This window comes from Limanda limanda, chromosome 11 (genome assembly GCF_963576545.1).
Source record: "Limanda limanda chromosome 11, fLimLim1.1, whole genome shotgun sequence".
In the NCBI taxonomy this organism is placed as follows: domain Eukaryota; kingdom Metazoa; phylum Chordata; class Actinopteri; order Pleuronectiformes; family Pleuronectidae; genus Limanda; species Limanda limanda.
This window is the reverse complement of record NC_083646.1, coordinates 2,543,213-2,560,928: the sequence shown is the minus strand read 5'-3', so window position 1 is coordinate 2,560,928 and position 17,716 is coordinate 2,543,213. Positions and strand designations below refer to the sequence as shown.

The window sequence follows — 17,716 nt, the reverse complement described above, 5'->3', positions numbered from 1 at the left end:
AGCTGGCGCTCCTGAGGGTGGGAGATCTCGCCATGTGATTGGAAAATTTATCTTAATAAAGTGACAGCTACATCATCAACCCCCCCCCCACCCCACCCCCGAGAGCAACAGTGGCAAAGAACAACACACATGCAGATACACTCGTGTGCAACGGATACACACACACAGGAAATAACACACATCTCACCTGTAACCTGTGATTTGTGTGCTTCTCACCCGGGTGATGTTAAAGCCTGCAGCCGTGCGTGCACTTTCCTCTCGTGCACATTCATTCTGAGATTGCCACTTCTTTTGCATCCCCCCCCCCCCCCCATCAATAAAATCCACCCAGCGGGAGCTTAATCCACAAAATACAAAAGATTATCATGCACATGGCTGGATATTACTGTCACAAGGGGATTTGGAACAGCAGATGAGATAATGTAGATACACATTGTGGGGAGCCTCTAACACCGAGGATTCACTCCATATTAAATTCACGTTAAATATCTTGTATTACTCCAGTGGATATTTATAACCCGTATAGTCACAGTATTTTCGCAATGGAGGAACATGGTTAATTGAACAATTAAATTAAATATTTATCCGTGAAGTCTCTTGATAGAAAGAATGTCCATGTTAAGTCGAGGTCAGACAACCTGAATACAGCCCGACCCCATAAGATGTTTGTTTTTTTCTGTGTGATTCTACCTGTCGTCCAGAATGAGAAATCCAAATGAAAGCCTGATGCATATAACAAATCATTGGTAATACTCTCATTTGCACAGATTCATTCACGTTCACGTTCACCGATCATCTCGCTGCAAAATCCTCGGACATTCAGTGTTGTTAAATTAGCTCGATTCCTAAAAGTATCACGTTAATTCTCTTGATAGAAAGAATGTCCATGTTAAGTCGAGGTCAGACAACCTGATTACAGCCCGACCCGTGAGATGTGGAGAGCTTTGGTGGGTCCGGAGACGATCAATGAGCAGTGGGCTCAGCGATCAATTGTTTTATTTCATGTAGTGCGTCAAAAATAGATGCCGGAAATACTAGATTTAATAGAAATATTTTCTCTTAAACCTTCATGAGAGATGTTGTCATTCACCCTGGAAGAGATGAAGCTGCACACAGACGTGAACAGAACGAAGGGGAATGGTTTCGATGGTGGCACTGGGATTATCACAAGAGTCTCAGGTGTGACCTTGACGACAGAAGCGTAAAAGCAAAGTCTCCTCTGCTGCTGATTTAATTACACTGCAGCTGTTTTTGTCTCATACTGTTTCTCGGTGCTATACTTGTCTCCGTGAAGGTGATAACGAATGCTTCCAAATCCTGTTGTTTAACGATCGGTTTTCATTTAACCGTATCACTGCAAATAAAGTTTCCTGTATCTGCTTCACACTCAAGCCTCCCACTGGTTTGCCTGTGGAGGAACTGGGAAAAGTTTGTTTTGCATCAGGAGGGAAGTTAAACTACTCAAATACCAACCATGTCTCCGAGAAAGTACGAGTCCAAACTGGTTTCTCAGATACATGTTGTGGTTTATGTGTTAACTGCTTGAAATATGCTTAGAGAAGTGTTTTTTAAATGAACCCACCACTACAGGGTGGTCAGGGTGGATGCAGGTCACTCACTACTTCTCACTATCATCTGTTGTTTCAGGCAACACATGCATTTATGTTAAGGTTAGAAAAGATTGTGGCTTGTGGCAGATTGTGTTTGCTGATGGGGCGTCGCCCACGTAGGCATATTCGAAATAGAGTCTTCTATTTATTACAATAATGTAAAAAGTCCCTCGCATGGTGTGCTGTCCCATTGCGTCATTGTATATCCGTCTCTCTCTTTCTCACTTAATCTCACCCTCTCGGGTCTCAAGAGTACATCGAGCGATTTGTCTTTGTCTGTCAGGCCATCAGCAGAAGCCTCAGTGTCACGCTGGAAAGTCCAAATATCTATTTCCATTCTCGGCAGGGAGGCCGAGCCCGAGACATAAACACAGCGGAGAACACTCAGATGGTCCTGAGGAATTTAGTGTTGCATGTTTTTTTGTTTGATAGAGAAGAATATCACAGGTTCTATCCCAGACCACATCAGCAACAGGATGGAAACACTTTATTCAAGGCTTGTAATTAGGGTTGCAAAATTGCGGGAATATTCAAAGTTGGAAACTTTTCATGGGAATTAACGGGAATATACGGGAATATACGGGAATATATGGGAATATACGGGAATTAACGGGAATATACGGGAATATACGGGAATATACGGGAATATACGGGAATTAACGGGAATATACGGGAATATACGGGAATTAACGGGAATAAACGGGAATATACGGGAATTAACGTGAATAAACTGGAAATGTTGTGGGTAATTTATACTAACTGTATTTACCTTGTTATATACAGACATAAATATAAACATTTTGTTGTGTCATAGGCTGATTTGAGCCCTGAGGAAACTTTGGGCACTTGACTATATGCTTCTGCATCGTTGTGTCATTCTTAACATAGGTCTTTGCACAGTATTTGCAATTGTACACAGCCTTTCCTTCTACATTGGATGAGGTGAAATGTCTCCACACATGAGAGAGTGCACGTGGCATTGTTCTGTAGAATAAGATGAGAAAAATGTTTGTAAAAAAGCACTAATGCAATGCCAGAGATATAAATAGTTAGCCAAACAATTGGAATCGTCTGTAAACATATTTTACAACTGATGGATAAATGAATGGAAATAGGCTAGATGAACAGATGAACAATCCTCAATCAACATGCTAATATATTTTCCCAGTAATATCATGGAAACTTACCTGACTAGTCCTGCACTCTACAGCAGGCCTCAATAGCCCTGCTGTAGAGTGAAGCATGCTGGGAGTTATCTGTGCATGTGATGGAAGAATGACCAGTGGAGGGTTGAAACTGAACGTTCCATACATCTTTAAAATAGAGTTTTGAATGATGTTTTTATTGCTCAGCGTTTAATTTGCGTATTTATTTTTTTTTCAAAATTCCCAAAATTCCCGAGCTAAACTTCCCATGGAAAGTTTTGCCCCTTTGCAACCCTACTTGTAATTAATGTGATTGTATAAAGACTACGTTCCTTTCACACACATTTCAACTCCATAGAAAAGGTTGGGCTGTCATATATCACCTCCAGGGAGAACTCAGTCCCTCATCCCCAGGAAATTCTTCAAAACATGACAGAAGTTTTGTTCAGCTCACGTCACCTGATTCTTTTCCTCGGGATATATTTTGGATTCTTGATACTGTCTCCACGCGCTCGACATCAGACCTGGACAAGACATCACGAAGTGCTTAAAAAATGGATGTCACAGTGCTCTGGCTCTGGGGGGGGGAGGGGGGTGCCTGTCTGACACCTAGTTTGAGCTCAGCACTGCAACATGTCATCACTCCTTTGTTGCTGCATCGGTCCCGGAGTGGCTGCAGCCAGACGCATGCATATTGTATGTTTGTGGAGCTGAGCTGGAGATGAGACGCCACACCCCCCCGACGAGCAGAGCCCCCTCCACCGGGAGAACGAGACCCCCCGCTGTGTGTGAGCTGCTCATTCTTTCTTTAGTTTCCATGCTCGCAGTGAAAAAACGCCTTCAACAGTCTGTGTCACTGCTGCTTGTGAAGCGTCTCAGCGGCCAGAGGCTTTCATCCACAGGGCAGAATCACTGAGCCGCTGTAAACTGTGTGTGTGGCATCGCAACCTGCCTCACCCCCCACACCCCCCCCTCACACCCACCCCCCGCCCCACAGGGAAGACATCCACGGCCCTGTCAGCTCACATTTGAGTCGGGATGTCTCGGGGACCAGCGGTGGAGGATTCAGGTCGAAACTGGACAGCTCTCGGGTATAAATGTGTTTAGAATGTTTGACTCACTTCACTGCAGAGTAGGAGCATCCATTTCTCTGTGAATAAAGATGAAACAGTGCACCAGGGCACACTCGTATTTATTGTTGTGCCTTGACAGTGATCGGTAAGGCCTCTGTTATTTATTGTGTTTCTCCTCAGTGTCTCTACTTGATATTCTGAGGGTTCTTCTCCTTGCCACAGACTTAAAGACTGTTCTGGGGACTTTATTCCCCACGTGTGTCTCAATCTTTCTTTCTCTTTTTCCACATTGACGTTCAGCTGTTTTTAACGCGCATTAAGAAAATGAAGAAAAACATTGTCCCTTATTTTTGCGAAGGAAGATCATTTCTCTGAATTTCATGCACATTCATCACACATCACATTTACATTTGTTTTAAATCCACTACATAGATATTGATTCCAAATAGAACAAGAAAACACTTGCCAGTCGTCCCCACTGTCAAAATATCATTAATAATTACTCGTGCACCACCAGGAGATAAAAACACACAATGCTCCGTGACATCTTCATCTTTGCTCCTGAGGGCGTTGAAGACATCATCTTCTTCAAACATGTTGAGTACGATTTCACAGCTTGAGAATCTCCACTGTTCTTTAACTGGACACCAGTGTTCAGTTTATTAACCTCCACATTAGCCTCTTGTTGCTAAGCTCCACACAGTCAGTCATTTCTATTCATGATCATCTCATAAGACAGTTGTGTAACATTTAGAGAAAATTCTAAACTTAGAAATAACTAATAATAGTTTATAGCACAAACATAAAAACTTTGAACTAATTAGGACCAAACTTCAGGAAAATTCTGACCTTCTTGAGTTTCCAGATAGTGCAGTTTTCATGTATATTTAAGTGATTTCTATATTCATGACTAAATGTTCCCAAAATGCTGTTAAAAATATTTCCAAAAAAGAAATAATTATAATACATTGTTTTGTTGGGTCCAGAAAACCTCAGGAGACTAAAACAATTCATTATAAAATTTCATAACATTGCTTTGCTCAACCAACTGTTCAAAATCCCAAAAGGTTTTAGAGTTTACCAACAATGGTTTAAACTGAAAGTTCTAATTGAAAAGTGAGTTTTTCCAAATGCTGCATTTCTCTCAAAGTTTTAATTCACTACACTGAATCTCAATCATTTTTTGATTTCCCCTTACATTAGACATTATATATAGTATCCACTACCTTGTTTAACAGTAATAGGTGAAAACCACGTTGACGTTTTAATGATAAGCAGCTGGATTAAGATACAATGCAGAGCTGGTTCACTGTCTCCTACATGTTAACTTAACAGTGAAGCAACTTCTTCAAACTTTCCTGGAGTAAAGCATTTATTATTCAATCTTCACTGCACCAGCTCCGGAGCCACTGATGTACAGGATGTGTTTGGCCTGTGTACATCAGCAACCTGGTTTGAAGGTTAACCTGACCGGACGCCAGGACAGTTACTCATATTAATAAGACCAATACAGTGTGAATGGTCTGTATTCATGCAGAGCTTTTCAAGATTCTTGTTTCCCTTTGGCATGTGGGATCGGGAAATCCGGATTCTGGTTAGAGGACAATCGCTCTCCCCCCTCAGCCTCTGTTGCACACATAGTACGAGGGGTTGTGGTCTCTGTGAGGGTGAGGACTCAGCCTCGTGTTAGAAGACGGATGTTTTCTAGATAATTATGTTTGTTCTCATAAATGTCAAGGTTACCTGCTCTGTTTGTTAAGGAAGGAAACCGGCTTCTCCCTCGGAGCATGAGCGAGCAGGGACGTGTTGTTGTGTTAAACCTTTGCAACCAGGGCTTGTTTGCTTGTAGATTTAATTGTCATGTGAGTCATTTATTAGTTCCTGATTGGGAAATAACAGAGTGGATTGATTTGCTGCTGAATTTTTTGCATTTGACATTTGTTTTCCGGCAGACGTCTGTTTCCTTTGGCGCGTTGGAATCTGTGGTCGCTGGAATTTTGAAGCAAGAAAATAAAGTCTGAAGTCTTAGACACTTTCTTGTTGCTGTTGCTGTGGTGACAAACGGAGAAGCGGTGTAACAAGCTGCAGGTGTTTCAAAGTTTCGTCTCGTCACTCCTTCGACATCTGCAGAGTTTATGAGGCAACAGAACAGCAGAAGTAATCTATTACAACAAAACAACAAGCTACTTTCTGATGCTCACTTTTGGCCTCTTGTCCTTTTCTTCTGCTTCATTCCAGCTGCTTAGAAATGAAATGATGCTGCTTTCTTCTACTTGAATGTGAAGTTTTACTTTCGTCAACCGATAATGCATTTTATCAAAGAGACATTGCAATATTATTGGAAATGTTCATTTTCAAAATGTTTGTCAAAAGCCGGCCTGATGCATCAGGTGCAGACAGGCTCATGCAAGCTTGTGTTGGGTATCCACACTCTGTAGAGCTAAAAGAGTCAGGGAAGATTGGAGGAATCATTATGCAACCAATAACCTAATGTACTAACAGTATGGACCTTTGAATATTGTTTTAAGCTTTCAGTTTTAAATCTAAACCTAAACTTTAAAGCTGAAAGATTCTATTCAAAAGATTCATGTGATTCAGCCAAGACCACGACTCGGTGACCGTAGCAAACAGCTGCTGCAGAGAGGAGTTGAAAATGAGAATGAAGAAGACTCTTTACCATTGTGTGCCTGTGTGAAATCCCCTCCTCACAGTTTGGTTCTGGACGTGATGAGTAAAGAGTGATCAAAGAAACTCCCCCGAGCCTGGCGAGCACAATCGTGGTATTACAGCTAATGAAATTTAGATGGAGTGCGAGTGGAGAGCCTCAGTCAACGTGGCTTAGTGCCGCTCAGCCCAGGGCAGCGATCACACAGAACGCAGGCCGGGGTTAACAATCATCCATGAATGCTAAGCTGCTCAAACCATTCCTTCAGATGCTAAGTAATGGCTCTGGTCCTTTTTCGCTTTTTACTACGAGAACCTCTGATGCAGACTCCATCCGAAAGGCTGATGTCCATTTTTTTTTTTTGCTCCATTAGGAATACGATGTTGTAAATGGCCACATTATCTGTCTGGGACCAGTGGTTATGGCAGCCTGTCCTCTATCAACACACTAACAATGGACAGTTGGCCCCCAGCCTCATGCAAAGCAGATTTGTGTTGTAGCTCTTGGCAAACAAAGCGCTGCGCTGAGTTTAATGTGAGTCAACATGGCGAGTTCAATGTGGTAACGCTTACTCCTCCGAAAGGGGACGAAAACATGCAATTATCACATCGTAGCTCAGATGGTTAATTCTGTCTAAACTGTGACGCTGCTGAGCACAGAGAGCCGAACGTTCAGGAAGTCAGTTTCCTTCCAGGCAGCAGGAAAACAAACGTTTTAAAAACCTATTATCTGCACATCTTATTCTAAGGGTTGATGGAGCCACCATTGGTTTGCCACCATTGACCCACATTCACACCTACTGTCAATTAAGAGTCTCCACTCAACCTAAACCCAATAAGCATGTGACCCTGACTGAACCAGGAGTTGAACCCTGCTTTGAAATCCAGAAGAGGTTGTGTAATCAAGCCGGACATCTCGCAGTTTATCCGTGAAACCGAAGGATCAATTTCCAGCCGTGTTTGCTTGACATTTAAGACTCGTTCTCTTTCTCATTAAACAAGCTTCACCCGAGCGTTCTGCTGATTTGCTCGGGCTTTTTTTACGAACCTTTAAAATATAATAAAATCTCTTATTTGAGGTTTGTCTGTCAGCAGCCGAATCCATGAAATGAATATAGTCAAGCGTAAAATCATACCTCGGTACAATCATCTTTCTAAGCCGGGATTTAATCTGACAAGTTGACTGAACTCATTCTCATTTGCTGGAACTGTGTGGGAGAGCCAATCCCCAGAGACCGCAGCCTTACACAATTTGTACATTAACTCAAAGCCTTCAGACTCAGGCTCCTTCCTGTTTCTGTGCAGCACGGAGATACACACTGACAATATGCTATGGGAGGGTTGACAGTGTTCTGCTGCAGTTTCCACTAAAGCTGGAAGGGATCATCCACTTTACACTCACATCTGTGCACTGCTTTTAGGACAAACTTCATTTTGACTGACTGATTTGAAGTCAGCACACAGGATGTTAGTGAAGTAGATGATCCAGAGATGAACCGTGACCCAGTCGAGAGCGGAGGAGCTCCTGTTTCCTGCGTAGGAGATTCTGCGGATTTGAGAAAATGACAAACAAGCACAAGCAGAAAGAGAGAGAGCGAGAGAGAGAGAGAGCTACAGTGTGACCCATTCATTAGTGGAGCTGACCCTGCAGGGACAAGGAAGCTGTTCATTAAATAGACACTCACGGCCCAGTCGGAGATCAGACTCTCAGCCCAGCAGTGAGGATATTACACTCCACATACAGTATATGGTTCAAAGCAGAGGTCCTCAGTATGGGGCCAGGGGGGATACCAGGGGCCCGGAGTAAAACAAAGGATCATTTTATTGTGATTGAAGTTAAGTTTGCTGGAAATGGCTGCAGAGGTTCTCCCTTTTTTATTTGTCCGAGGAACCTTAAGGTCAAGAACTTGATTTCTGCACTGACTTGAAAAGGGAGAATTCTCTTTGCTTCACAGCAGCACGACGAACCCTTCTCCTTTTGAAGGCTTCTTTCAAATGCGTCCTTTCAATAATGAGCAACGGCGGATCCAATGGGAGGATCCGTCCTGGGTCGAACCATCGGAGGAATCATTAGGAGCCAGTGGCAAAGCTGAAGAAGAATCTGTGTGGGTGACTGAGAAGCTTCAGATGAGAAGCTAAGAGTCATGAAACTAACAGGGAAGATTCTCTGGACCAGATCATCTGATTTGGGCTCAACCTTCACGGACTCCTCGGTCAATGCCGGTCACGTCCTCTGGGTTCGGGTCAGGACGGATCTGGCTCCTGAGTTGTGACACAGCTTTGATGTCAAGAAAGAGGAAAAGTCTGGGTAAAAACATGATTCCAGTGTGATCCACTGTGGCTTGACAGTTGGGTTTTAAAGATTTCATACATCCACCTTCAGAACAGTCGTCGGACTTACTCTTTTATCTCCTATACACACTGACCACAATCCTGTGTTTTCTCCACAGTGCAGCTCATCTCTCACTGAGCTGTGGTGACAGCAGATACAGAACCAACACATCCACAGAGGTCACAAGTCCAGACATGCATGGGTTTTTAATTTATCTCCTGAAGATAACGTTACAAACACCAGTTATGAGGCTTCAATGCTCCAATACGTCACTTCACAAACCAAAAGGTGGCGTTACGGTGGGGTTGACACATGGGAGGAAGTCAGAAGTAAAGTTATTATAGAGACAGAAAGTTAAATAAGGATTTTTTGTTTCCCAGTGCCGACCAACAATCTGTTAATTTGAGAGATATTCCTTTTAACGCGAATCAAGCTGTTTTAATAAGAGTAAGTACTTTTTTTTTACACAAACTATGATCTTTCCATCAGCCTAAGACAAGTTGTTGTCTCTTAAACTTCACTGAACTTCAGCATTGGAAATCATAGTTTGCATAGGAGTCAAATCAGAAGTTTTTAGTTGTTTAATTTGGATTCTGTGCTCATCCAGAGTTCCATTGTTTGTATAGTCTACACAATACACTTTTGTTTTCCTCTCTCTCTCTCTCCTCAGTATTTCAGCGGCAAAGTGATGCTCGCTCGCCCTGCTAACTTCTGATTGAGTCACACACAGCACTGTTTCCCCAATGAACATGAAGTCTGACAAGAAAGCAAAGTCTTCAGAGGTTATCAGTAAAATTCATCAGCTATAATAATGAACACACAGATAAAAAGGTATTTTTGTAGCTCGATGATAAAACTAAATTTACATTTAGATTGCACAGGTCGGAGCTCTGTACATTCAATCTACAACCGGCTCCTGCAGGAACGGGCACATGCTTGGAAATGTTGAGTTTTACCAAAGTATGTGTTTGTGGATTTGTTTGTTCGTTTCTTTCAAGATCTCATTCTGATTTGAACTTGGATAAAAAAGTATAAATGTTTGTGTAAAGAATAAGATAAAACTCAAATATTGTGACCTTTACTGTGAAGGAGGTTATGTTTTTGTCTGCGTATTTTTCATTGGTTGTCTGTTAGTTGGCAGAAGTACACAAAAACTACTTGATAGATCACAACAAAACTTGGTGGAATGATGTGATATAAGTCAGGAAAGATCCCATCAAATTCCGGTGGGGATCCAGGATTTCTTTTTCACTTTCTTAAACATTCCAGATAAGTTATTTAGCCATATTTTCATTGATTTGCCAAAGAATAATCCTGGAAAACTGGATTTATAATTGTGATTGTGTGGAGGATCTAATTAAATTAGATGTGGTTCTATAAGGGGAGAGTTGGGTCTTGGCTGGAGTTGTGCTCTCTGAATGCACCTCTAGTTAGATGAGGATTTGAGGTGTGTTGAATGAACTTCCTGGATTAGATCTGGGAGGTTTATTTTGGTGCCATAAAATTGTCTGATTCCTCAGCGTCATATGTCTTCGTGAGTTTTTATTTTGAACACAAAACCTCCAGGATTGTTTTATTTCCATTATTAGATTTAAAAATAAACAGCACATCGAGTCTCAGGTAAACAACTGAGATTATTTGTCTGCTGAATTAGTTTTCCTGTCTGAATCCTGCTTGTGAAAACAGCAGTAAGCATAAATAGCAGCACGATGTGGGATCTGGAGCCATTTATGAGCAGAAAACGTGGATGATAAAGGACACTGGTCTGGTTGATTGATACTAGAGAGGGTTGAACATAGATCCTAGTCAGCACCACAAGGCTACGAGAGGCAGTCATAGACAGAAATGTGCCTCTGATTGTTTACCTGCTAGTTTGAACTGAACGTGGGTCAACCTGAGCCGCCCTCGTCCTCACTGTCCACTCCTTGTTAAAGTTCCAGTCGGCCCCGGGGCCCACAGGCTCCCAGGATCAATAGGAGGTTAATGGGAGGTGAAATGTGAAACAGCCCAATTAGTTTGATGCCTATTCCGCTGTCGTATCAATAGCCTTTAGATAACAGTGTGTGAGAGCAGCCACCGTTCCTTAATTAGTGTTTTTCAACCTATTGACTGGACGGAGACAGTTTCCCTGGTGTCAGCTAAGTTTCATTTGTGGGAAAACACACAACACTGAGCCCTGGCTTCCTTTCTTCATTCAGTACAGGTTGTGCACAGCGAAAGGTTTTGAGCACTGTACTTCCTCACCTGGTGTGGGTCTAGAGCAAATCAATGAAAATAAGTATTTACAAAACTGAAAGGGTTTGTAAATATTCACAAATGTTAGACAGGAGTTATTGTGCATCTGCAGGAGACTTTCTCCAGTGACAGATTAATATGAGACACTTTAAAAAGCTTCATTCTAACCTAAAACAAATATACTGAATAAATGTGGTTATTAAAGATTTTAAACACACTGTATTTCTTCATACTATTATTTAAATATCATTGTTATTGTCCTATTTTCATTTATTTTCTACATTTAATTAGGTTTATATGTTTGTTATATTCAAACTGTAAATGGATTTAAATCTTACAGGCAATTTAAAGATATGATTGAATGTGTGTAACTGCAACAATCTGCTCATATTGATAAAACTTCCCTGCAGTTGGTAAAAGAAGACACGCCGGCTTTGTTATAAACAGACAAATTTGTTTTATTGATTATTCCTGTTGTTGCCAATAAAGTTTGGTAAATTGCTCGTGGCCTCAAACTGGTTTCCAGACACTTTTCCTTTCTCACCCACTGCTGCAATGTAGCAGTCAGACAGTTTTCACCACACACTCAGAATTGTGAAGTCTGACCCGAGTGCAACACAAAGCAAGGTGACGGATTATCTTTATTGGCTGTGTCACATTTTTTGCACTTCCTGCCAACCAGCTTTTCAAGGACCACATTAGAAGAGTCTGTGGATTTATTGTGACTTTGAAGTGTTTGACTAATAGCTCTTGTATAATATAGATTTTTGTGTAAAGGCAGGAGAATTTTAAAATGCCATCATTGATCTTCAGTGATATTAATCATTGTAACTACAGGATGTTTGTTAATTATACACGTCCAGTCAATTCAAAATTATATTGTGTTTAGATTTTAAACTAACCAACATGTCTGGATGTCTCTTTATGTCTCTGGATGTCTCTGGATGTCTCTGGATGTCTCTTTATGTCTCTGGATGTCTCTGGATGTTGTTTCTCACAGTGAACCAGACGTTCTCTCTCTCGGAGTTTCATCTGAAGCCAAAAGCTTTAATGTTTTCATTTGTTTCCCAGGTCCGTGGGGAAGGTGCATGGGCAGTGACTGTGGCCCCGGTGGCAGCCAGAGCCGGGCCGTGTGGTGCGCCCATGTGGACGGCTGGACCACGCTTCACACCAACTGTGAGCAGGGCGAGCGTCCCTCCAACCAGAGGAACTGTTTCCGTGTGTGCGACTGGCACAAGGATCTCTACGACTGGAAACTCGGCGCCTGGAACGAGTGCGTGCCGGTGTCGGCCAGGACCTTCGGGGCCGCTCGGCCGTTCACGTGCAGCGGAGGTGAAGAGGGCATTCAGACACGGGAGGTGAACTGTTTACTCAAATCAGATGGCACCGCGGCTGAGGATTGCATCTGTGATTACTTTGAGCCCACGCCTCGCCTGGAACAGGCCTGTTTGATCCCCTGCCCTCAGGATTGTGTGGTTTCTGAGTATTCGCCATGGACGTCCTGCTCCAAAACGTGTGGAACAGGCCTCAGGAACCGGGTCCGCAGCGTCCTGGTCCCTCCTCTTTTTGGAGGCTCTGTGTGCCCCAACCTGACTGAGTTCCAGTCCTGTAAACCGGGGCCTTGCACAGGTCCAGAGGGCATGTACAGCCTGAGGATCGGAGCCTGGAGCCCTTGTTCCCTCCCGCAGGCACGGACAGCACGACAAGCCAAGCGCAGGAAAGGTAAAGACCAGGGGCTCAGGGACCGGCCGGGAGTCAAAGATCCAGAGACCAGGGAGCTGATCCAGAAGAAACGGACCAGGAACCGGCTGAACCGCCAGGAGAGTCCGTTCTGGGACATCCAGGTGGGCTACCAGACCCGGGACGTGATCTGCATCCACAGGAACGGGAGCGCGGCCGGACGCAGGTGAGCGGCAATATTCTTTATGTTAATGTGACATTAAAGTTAATATCTATTTTTCCACAGCACCATTTTACTGTGAAGCCCTTTAATTATCTGACAAGGACACGAATGGACGAGAGATCCATTCAAATGATATCTTAAAATACGGTTTCATTTGTAGACATTTACTTTCTGCTGTAGGTATTAATAATTAAGTTTACTTTTTATTTATTTACTACCTGTTGCTTGTCTGTATTACTGTCCATTTATATATTTGCAGTGTCATGTTTCCTGTGTAGCTGTGATGTCTCGTCTTTACCTCACTGGGTTTTCTAACATCTGAACAAGATGCCAAATTTGTCCTCTTCAAAGTTTCCCTTCCTCCTGTCAGGAGGCGACATGTTTATCTGCTGCGTCTTTGTCACTAACCGTGCTGTCAGAGCAATGAAGCACAAACTACCACAGCGTGTTTCATGACAACTTCCGAGGATGGAAGTGGAAAAAGAAACTCTTTTTTAACGACGTTGTCAATCTCAGCCACGGCCACTTTACTGGATTTGACAGATATTCTAGGGTTTTGTCCTCTGGTTTTGAGTGAATAATGGAACAAATCAAGATTCAAATTGAAAGTTAAACCTTCTGGGACGTGAACGACTTAGTTCATAACAAAACACTTATTATCACATGAGGCTGTAGTTTCCTTTTAAGTTGCAAACAATTTAAAATATAAGAGATGGATATTTCTAAACCAAAGCTTCATATTTTCACGTTTGTTTCTTAAAGCTGCAAAGAAATAGGCTTGTTTGAGGGATTAGACAAGTCAGCAGGTTTGAGAAGTGACATGAAATCCAAAGTTTGACCTCCATCAAACAAATAATCACTTGATTAGCTCAGTGAATTATCAATATCCAGAATACAGAAGATTGAAGTGCTTCCCTTTATAGAGCTGGTAAACCAAAGTGGGATCTGACTTCTCACCCTGACATTATTACTTCTGTGAGCCACACACACACACACACAGTCTGATAATGAGTGGGATCAAATGCATCTAAATTCCCACTTATCTCTCTGCAAAAAAAAAAAATGCACATCAAACATTAACTCCCAAGGAATGAGCTATAGCCCTCCGCCTGCAGAGAGGAGAGAACCATGAGGAGTGGAACAGTGCACGTTTAAATGAGAATGTATTCTGCTCCGAACTTTTTCACGAGGTGCACACACTCCACAGTCTAATTGTTCCACTGCAAGTGTCAGGCTGGGCTGATTTTCTGAATTTATTATACTTAATAACCACATTTACATCGTGACTTGTGGCATGAGATAATTATCCAGCGTCAGGAAGCCAAGTGCGGCTGCAGCCAAGAAGTGTTGAGAACCAGTAAATGCCTCCACTCCTGTTCAGCTCATGTGTCAAACCCCAAATCTTTTCGTCAAACACGTTTAATGACCGCAGACGATTATTCTGTGATGATTGCAGCTGAAGTGACGTTAAAAAATACGTCAGAATCAGCAGGTTTTCTCAAATTGAAAAAAACCAGCTCCCTTTTAAAGTTCTTTCGACGTACGCGTGATTGTGGAAGAATTCGAGAACATTTACAGAACTTAACCTCATCTTTACAGTCAGGAACTCTCTCGTCAGAATCAAACCATCCACTGCAACACATGGAAACACTTTCAGGCCTCGTGGTGATGGTTCCCTGGATTAGCCAATTAGCTCGCCAAGCTAAACAGGGAGCGTAACGCAAGACCGAGTCCAAAGCAAGACGTGGGGTTACACTCTAAACTCTTGAGCCTGGTTAAGACTCTGAACTGAAGGGAGACAAAACTCTCTAGACTCTGCAGAAAGAGGCAGGGATCAATGAGGAGAGTCATGTTTAAATGGATGTCTTCGATGTGATTGATGTGTTTGTGTTTGTGTGTGTCAGCTGATTACAGCTCGGGGGTATGACCTCTGTGTTCTAACATGAACTTACACAAAGCTGTATTTACCTGATCAAAGGTTATCATTGTCTTGTAGGACTTATCTTTTTAAATCCATTAGTTGTGTGAATAATTTGAAGGTTGTAACAATTACATCTGATCCAGTAAATTTAATTAACTACAGATGGACTAGAAGTCAAGACAAACTCGAATTCAACATCATCATCGCAAAGGATCTCAATTCTTAATGAAAAGTCATAATTGAAACGTTTAAATAATTACCCTGCAACATGACAGACTATAGAAAATAGGTCTGAATGCTATTGTCAGCAAGTCTCTCCAAAAATAAATGTTCCTGTTGATTCATGTTTCCTCAACTGAACGGAAAAGCTTGAAATGTCACAGCTGCTTTGTAGAGTTTGGAGCTTTCATGAGGTCTCTGATCTCCAGGAAACAATCAGCGCCGGTGTCAGCCGAGCGCGGCTCCGTTCACATCACATAACTGTCACACAGCACTGTACTCCCAGATATGATCAATTATGCACTAAATCTATTCATTAATGCTTTGTTGGCGCCGAGCTCTCAGCCGTAACCGGGATCAAATATTTCAAAGGAAGCGTGAAAACAACTCTCATGCCCTTAGGAGCATAAATATTAATCCTTGACTTGTTTATTTCTCGTTCTGAAATATTCATAGTTGTTTTTGCCACTTTCGGAAGAAAAAAAAAAGTGGAACAAACTTCCCGGCGAAGCGATGATCCCGTCGTATCGCAGCCAGACGCTCTCTGAACATCTTGCTCACTTCATTTCCAATTTCGTTTGATGAGCATCTGCCACTGGGCTTTTAATTTCTCCAGCTCATCCCAAACATGCCACCTTCCTCTAAGACTCAGTGTGTGTTGGTATCATGACCTTTTTAAAACGATGTGGGTGTCATATTACATAATCGCCCGGTGCCACGATTTCAATTGCAACGTTTCTTTTCTCTGTAATTGTAAAATGATTCTTTAATCACTTGACCCACATTGAACAGTGGTTTAGACCAGTCCAGCTGCAGTGTCTTGATGAACGCTTTTCAAATAATCAGCATACTATCGTTGGAATATCATAATCTACATGTATTAGGTCTGAAAGCACTCGCACAGCATTGTTTAAAGTTCCTCTGCAAAAGCTAAAGGTTTGAAAACAAGCGTTCTTCACACATTATCTCACTTATTTAAATAGAGGATGATTGCGTCCCCATTCTGTCTGGATGACTGAGATGAAGAAATAATGACTTCTTCTTGCAACTTTGAAATCTCCACAAAAAAAAAAAGATGCTCGTGCACGCGCACAACAAACGGCAGCGACTCCAAGGATCCGGCTGCAGTGGAAATAGGTCGTCGGCTGCATTTGGGGCTTTTTTTAAAAACACAAGTAGTTCCATCTGAGACAGGAAGCTCGAGCCATGACCCTCGGTGCGCGGCGCCATCGCTGCTTATATCCCTCATTGTTTGCCTCAGATGTAAAAGGAGCCGACACACCGAGCGCGTTTGGCAGGAAAAACAAAAACCCGAGATTTTTCACAGCGTCGCTTCGCTGCCACTTCAAAGACTGCAGAGGTGTTTTAATCTGCACAGACACACGAGTTAGAGAAGAAGAAGAAGAAGAAAGCTCGTACCCCCGCTCACACATTCATACCAAAGGTCTGAGTCGCTGGAGGTGAAGTGCGGCGGCGACGCCTAAATGAGCGGTTTCTAAATGAAGCGGAGCTGTAATTAGCACTAATAGCTTGTCAGCTGCGGCGCCTCCGGGGGAAAGACGTCCAGCCCGAGCGGCAGCGAGCGGGCGGCTTCGGTTACAACACATTCCTAATGATTCCAACGGAGCCCAGAGACCACGGGTTGTTCATAACATTTAAACGCAATTTACATGATCAAAAGATGTGTGTGAACAATTGATCAGAGCTTGTTTTGGTTGTGTGATACACACACACACACACACACCACGACACACACCCACATGTTCTTACTCTTAATACTTTCACTCTCCAGACAGAACGTAGCACCAGTGATGGTCAGGGTGTTTAAAGTGAAGCATCACACAACAGTTAAAGTGTCGTATATATCTGCTGCTCTGACATGTTCACAGACGATAAACTGTGGCTTTAAGGAATCTTGGCACATTAACAATAAGACGTAAGTGAGAGATTTAACTTCACTGTAATGAGGCGTCAGTGAGCTGAGCACCGCCCGGCTCTGTTTACCATAAAGATGCTCTGTGGCCGCTCGATGCCAGAGGATAACAAAGGGATGAACGGATCAGCTGGGAGGCTGATTTGTGTCCTGATGTTATTTGATTCTGAGGCTACGACGCATCAGTTATATCACAGGTCGATGTTCTACCTGTACGGCCGCGTCCAAACTCCTCCAGAGGTTTCAAGCACCGAAAAAGAACTGTGATAGTCTGAGTTTATTTCAGATTCTGAAGTTTTATCACGTTGTTTTAAAAGTAAAATGTGTTAGAATGGGTTTAGCATCATCAGGGTTTGAATTATCAGTAGTATTTATAATCAAGTATTGTCAAACATTTACTGGTTTTAGCTTCTAAATTGGATTAACAGTTTTTTTTTCTTTTTTATTGACGTAACTTGACGAAATGATGTGGACGTGTTGTGTATTATGGTTAATTTGCTTTTATTTGTTCTATTCCCGAGAGTTGCATCATGCTACACGTGATGCTAAAGCCACTTAGCTTAGCATAAATACAGTAAGAAGGGGGAAACTGAAGTTAATCAGACTACCAGCGTTTCCTCACAAATTTACATGTTTTATCTTGTTTGTTTTATCTTGACAAACATCATAATGTAAAAAATG

At 42.4% G+C, this 17,716-nt stretch overlaps 1 protein-coding gene across 1 annotated transcript in view; it reads left to right on the top strand.

The window, feature by feature from the left end:
- Window positions 1-17,716, top strand: part of thsd7ab (thrombospondin, type I, domain containing 7Ab) — a 132,601-nt gene that overhangs the window by 36,074 nt on the left and 78,811 nt on the right. Inside the window, exon 2 of the mRNA XM_061081407.1 lies at window positions 12,131-12,965. Coding sequence (XP_060937390.1) covers window positions 12,131-12,965 — 835 coding nt within the window. The remainder of the gene's footprint in view (window positions 1-12,130; window positions 12,966-17,716) is intronic.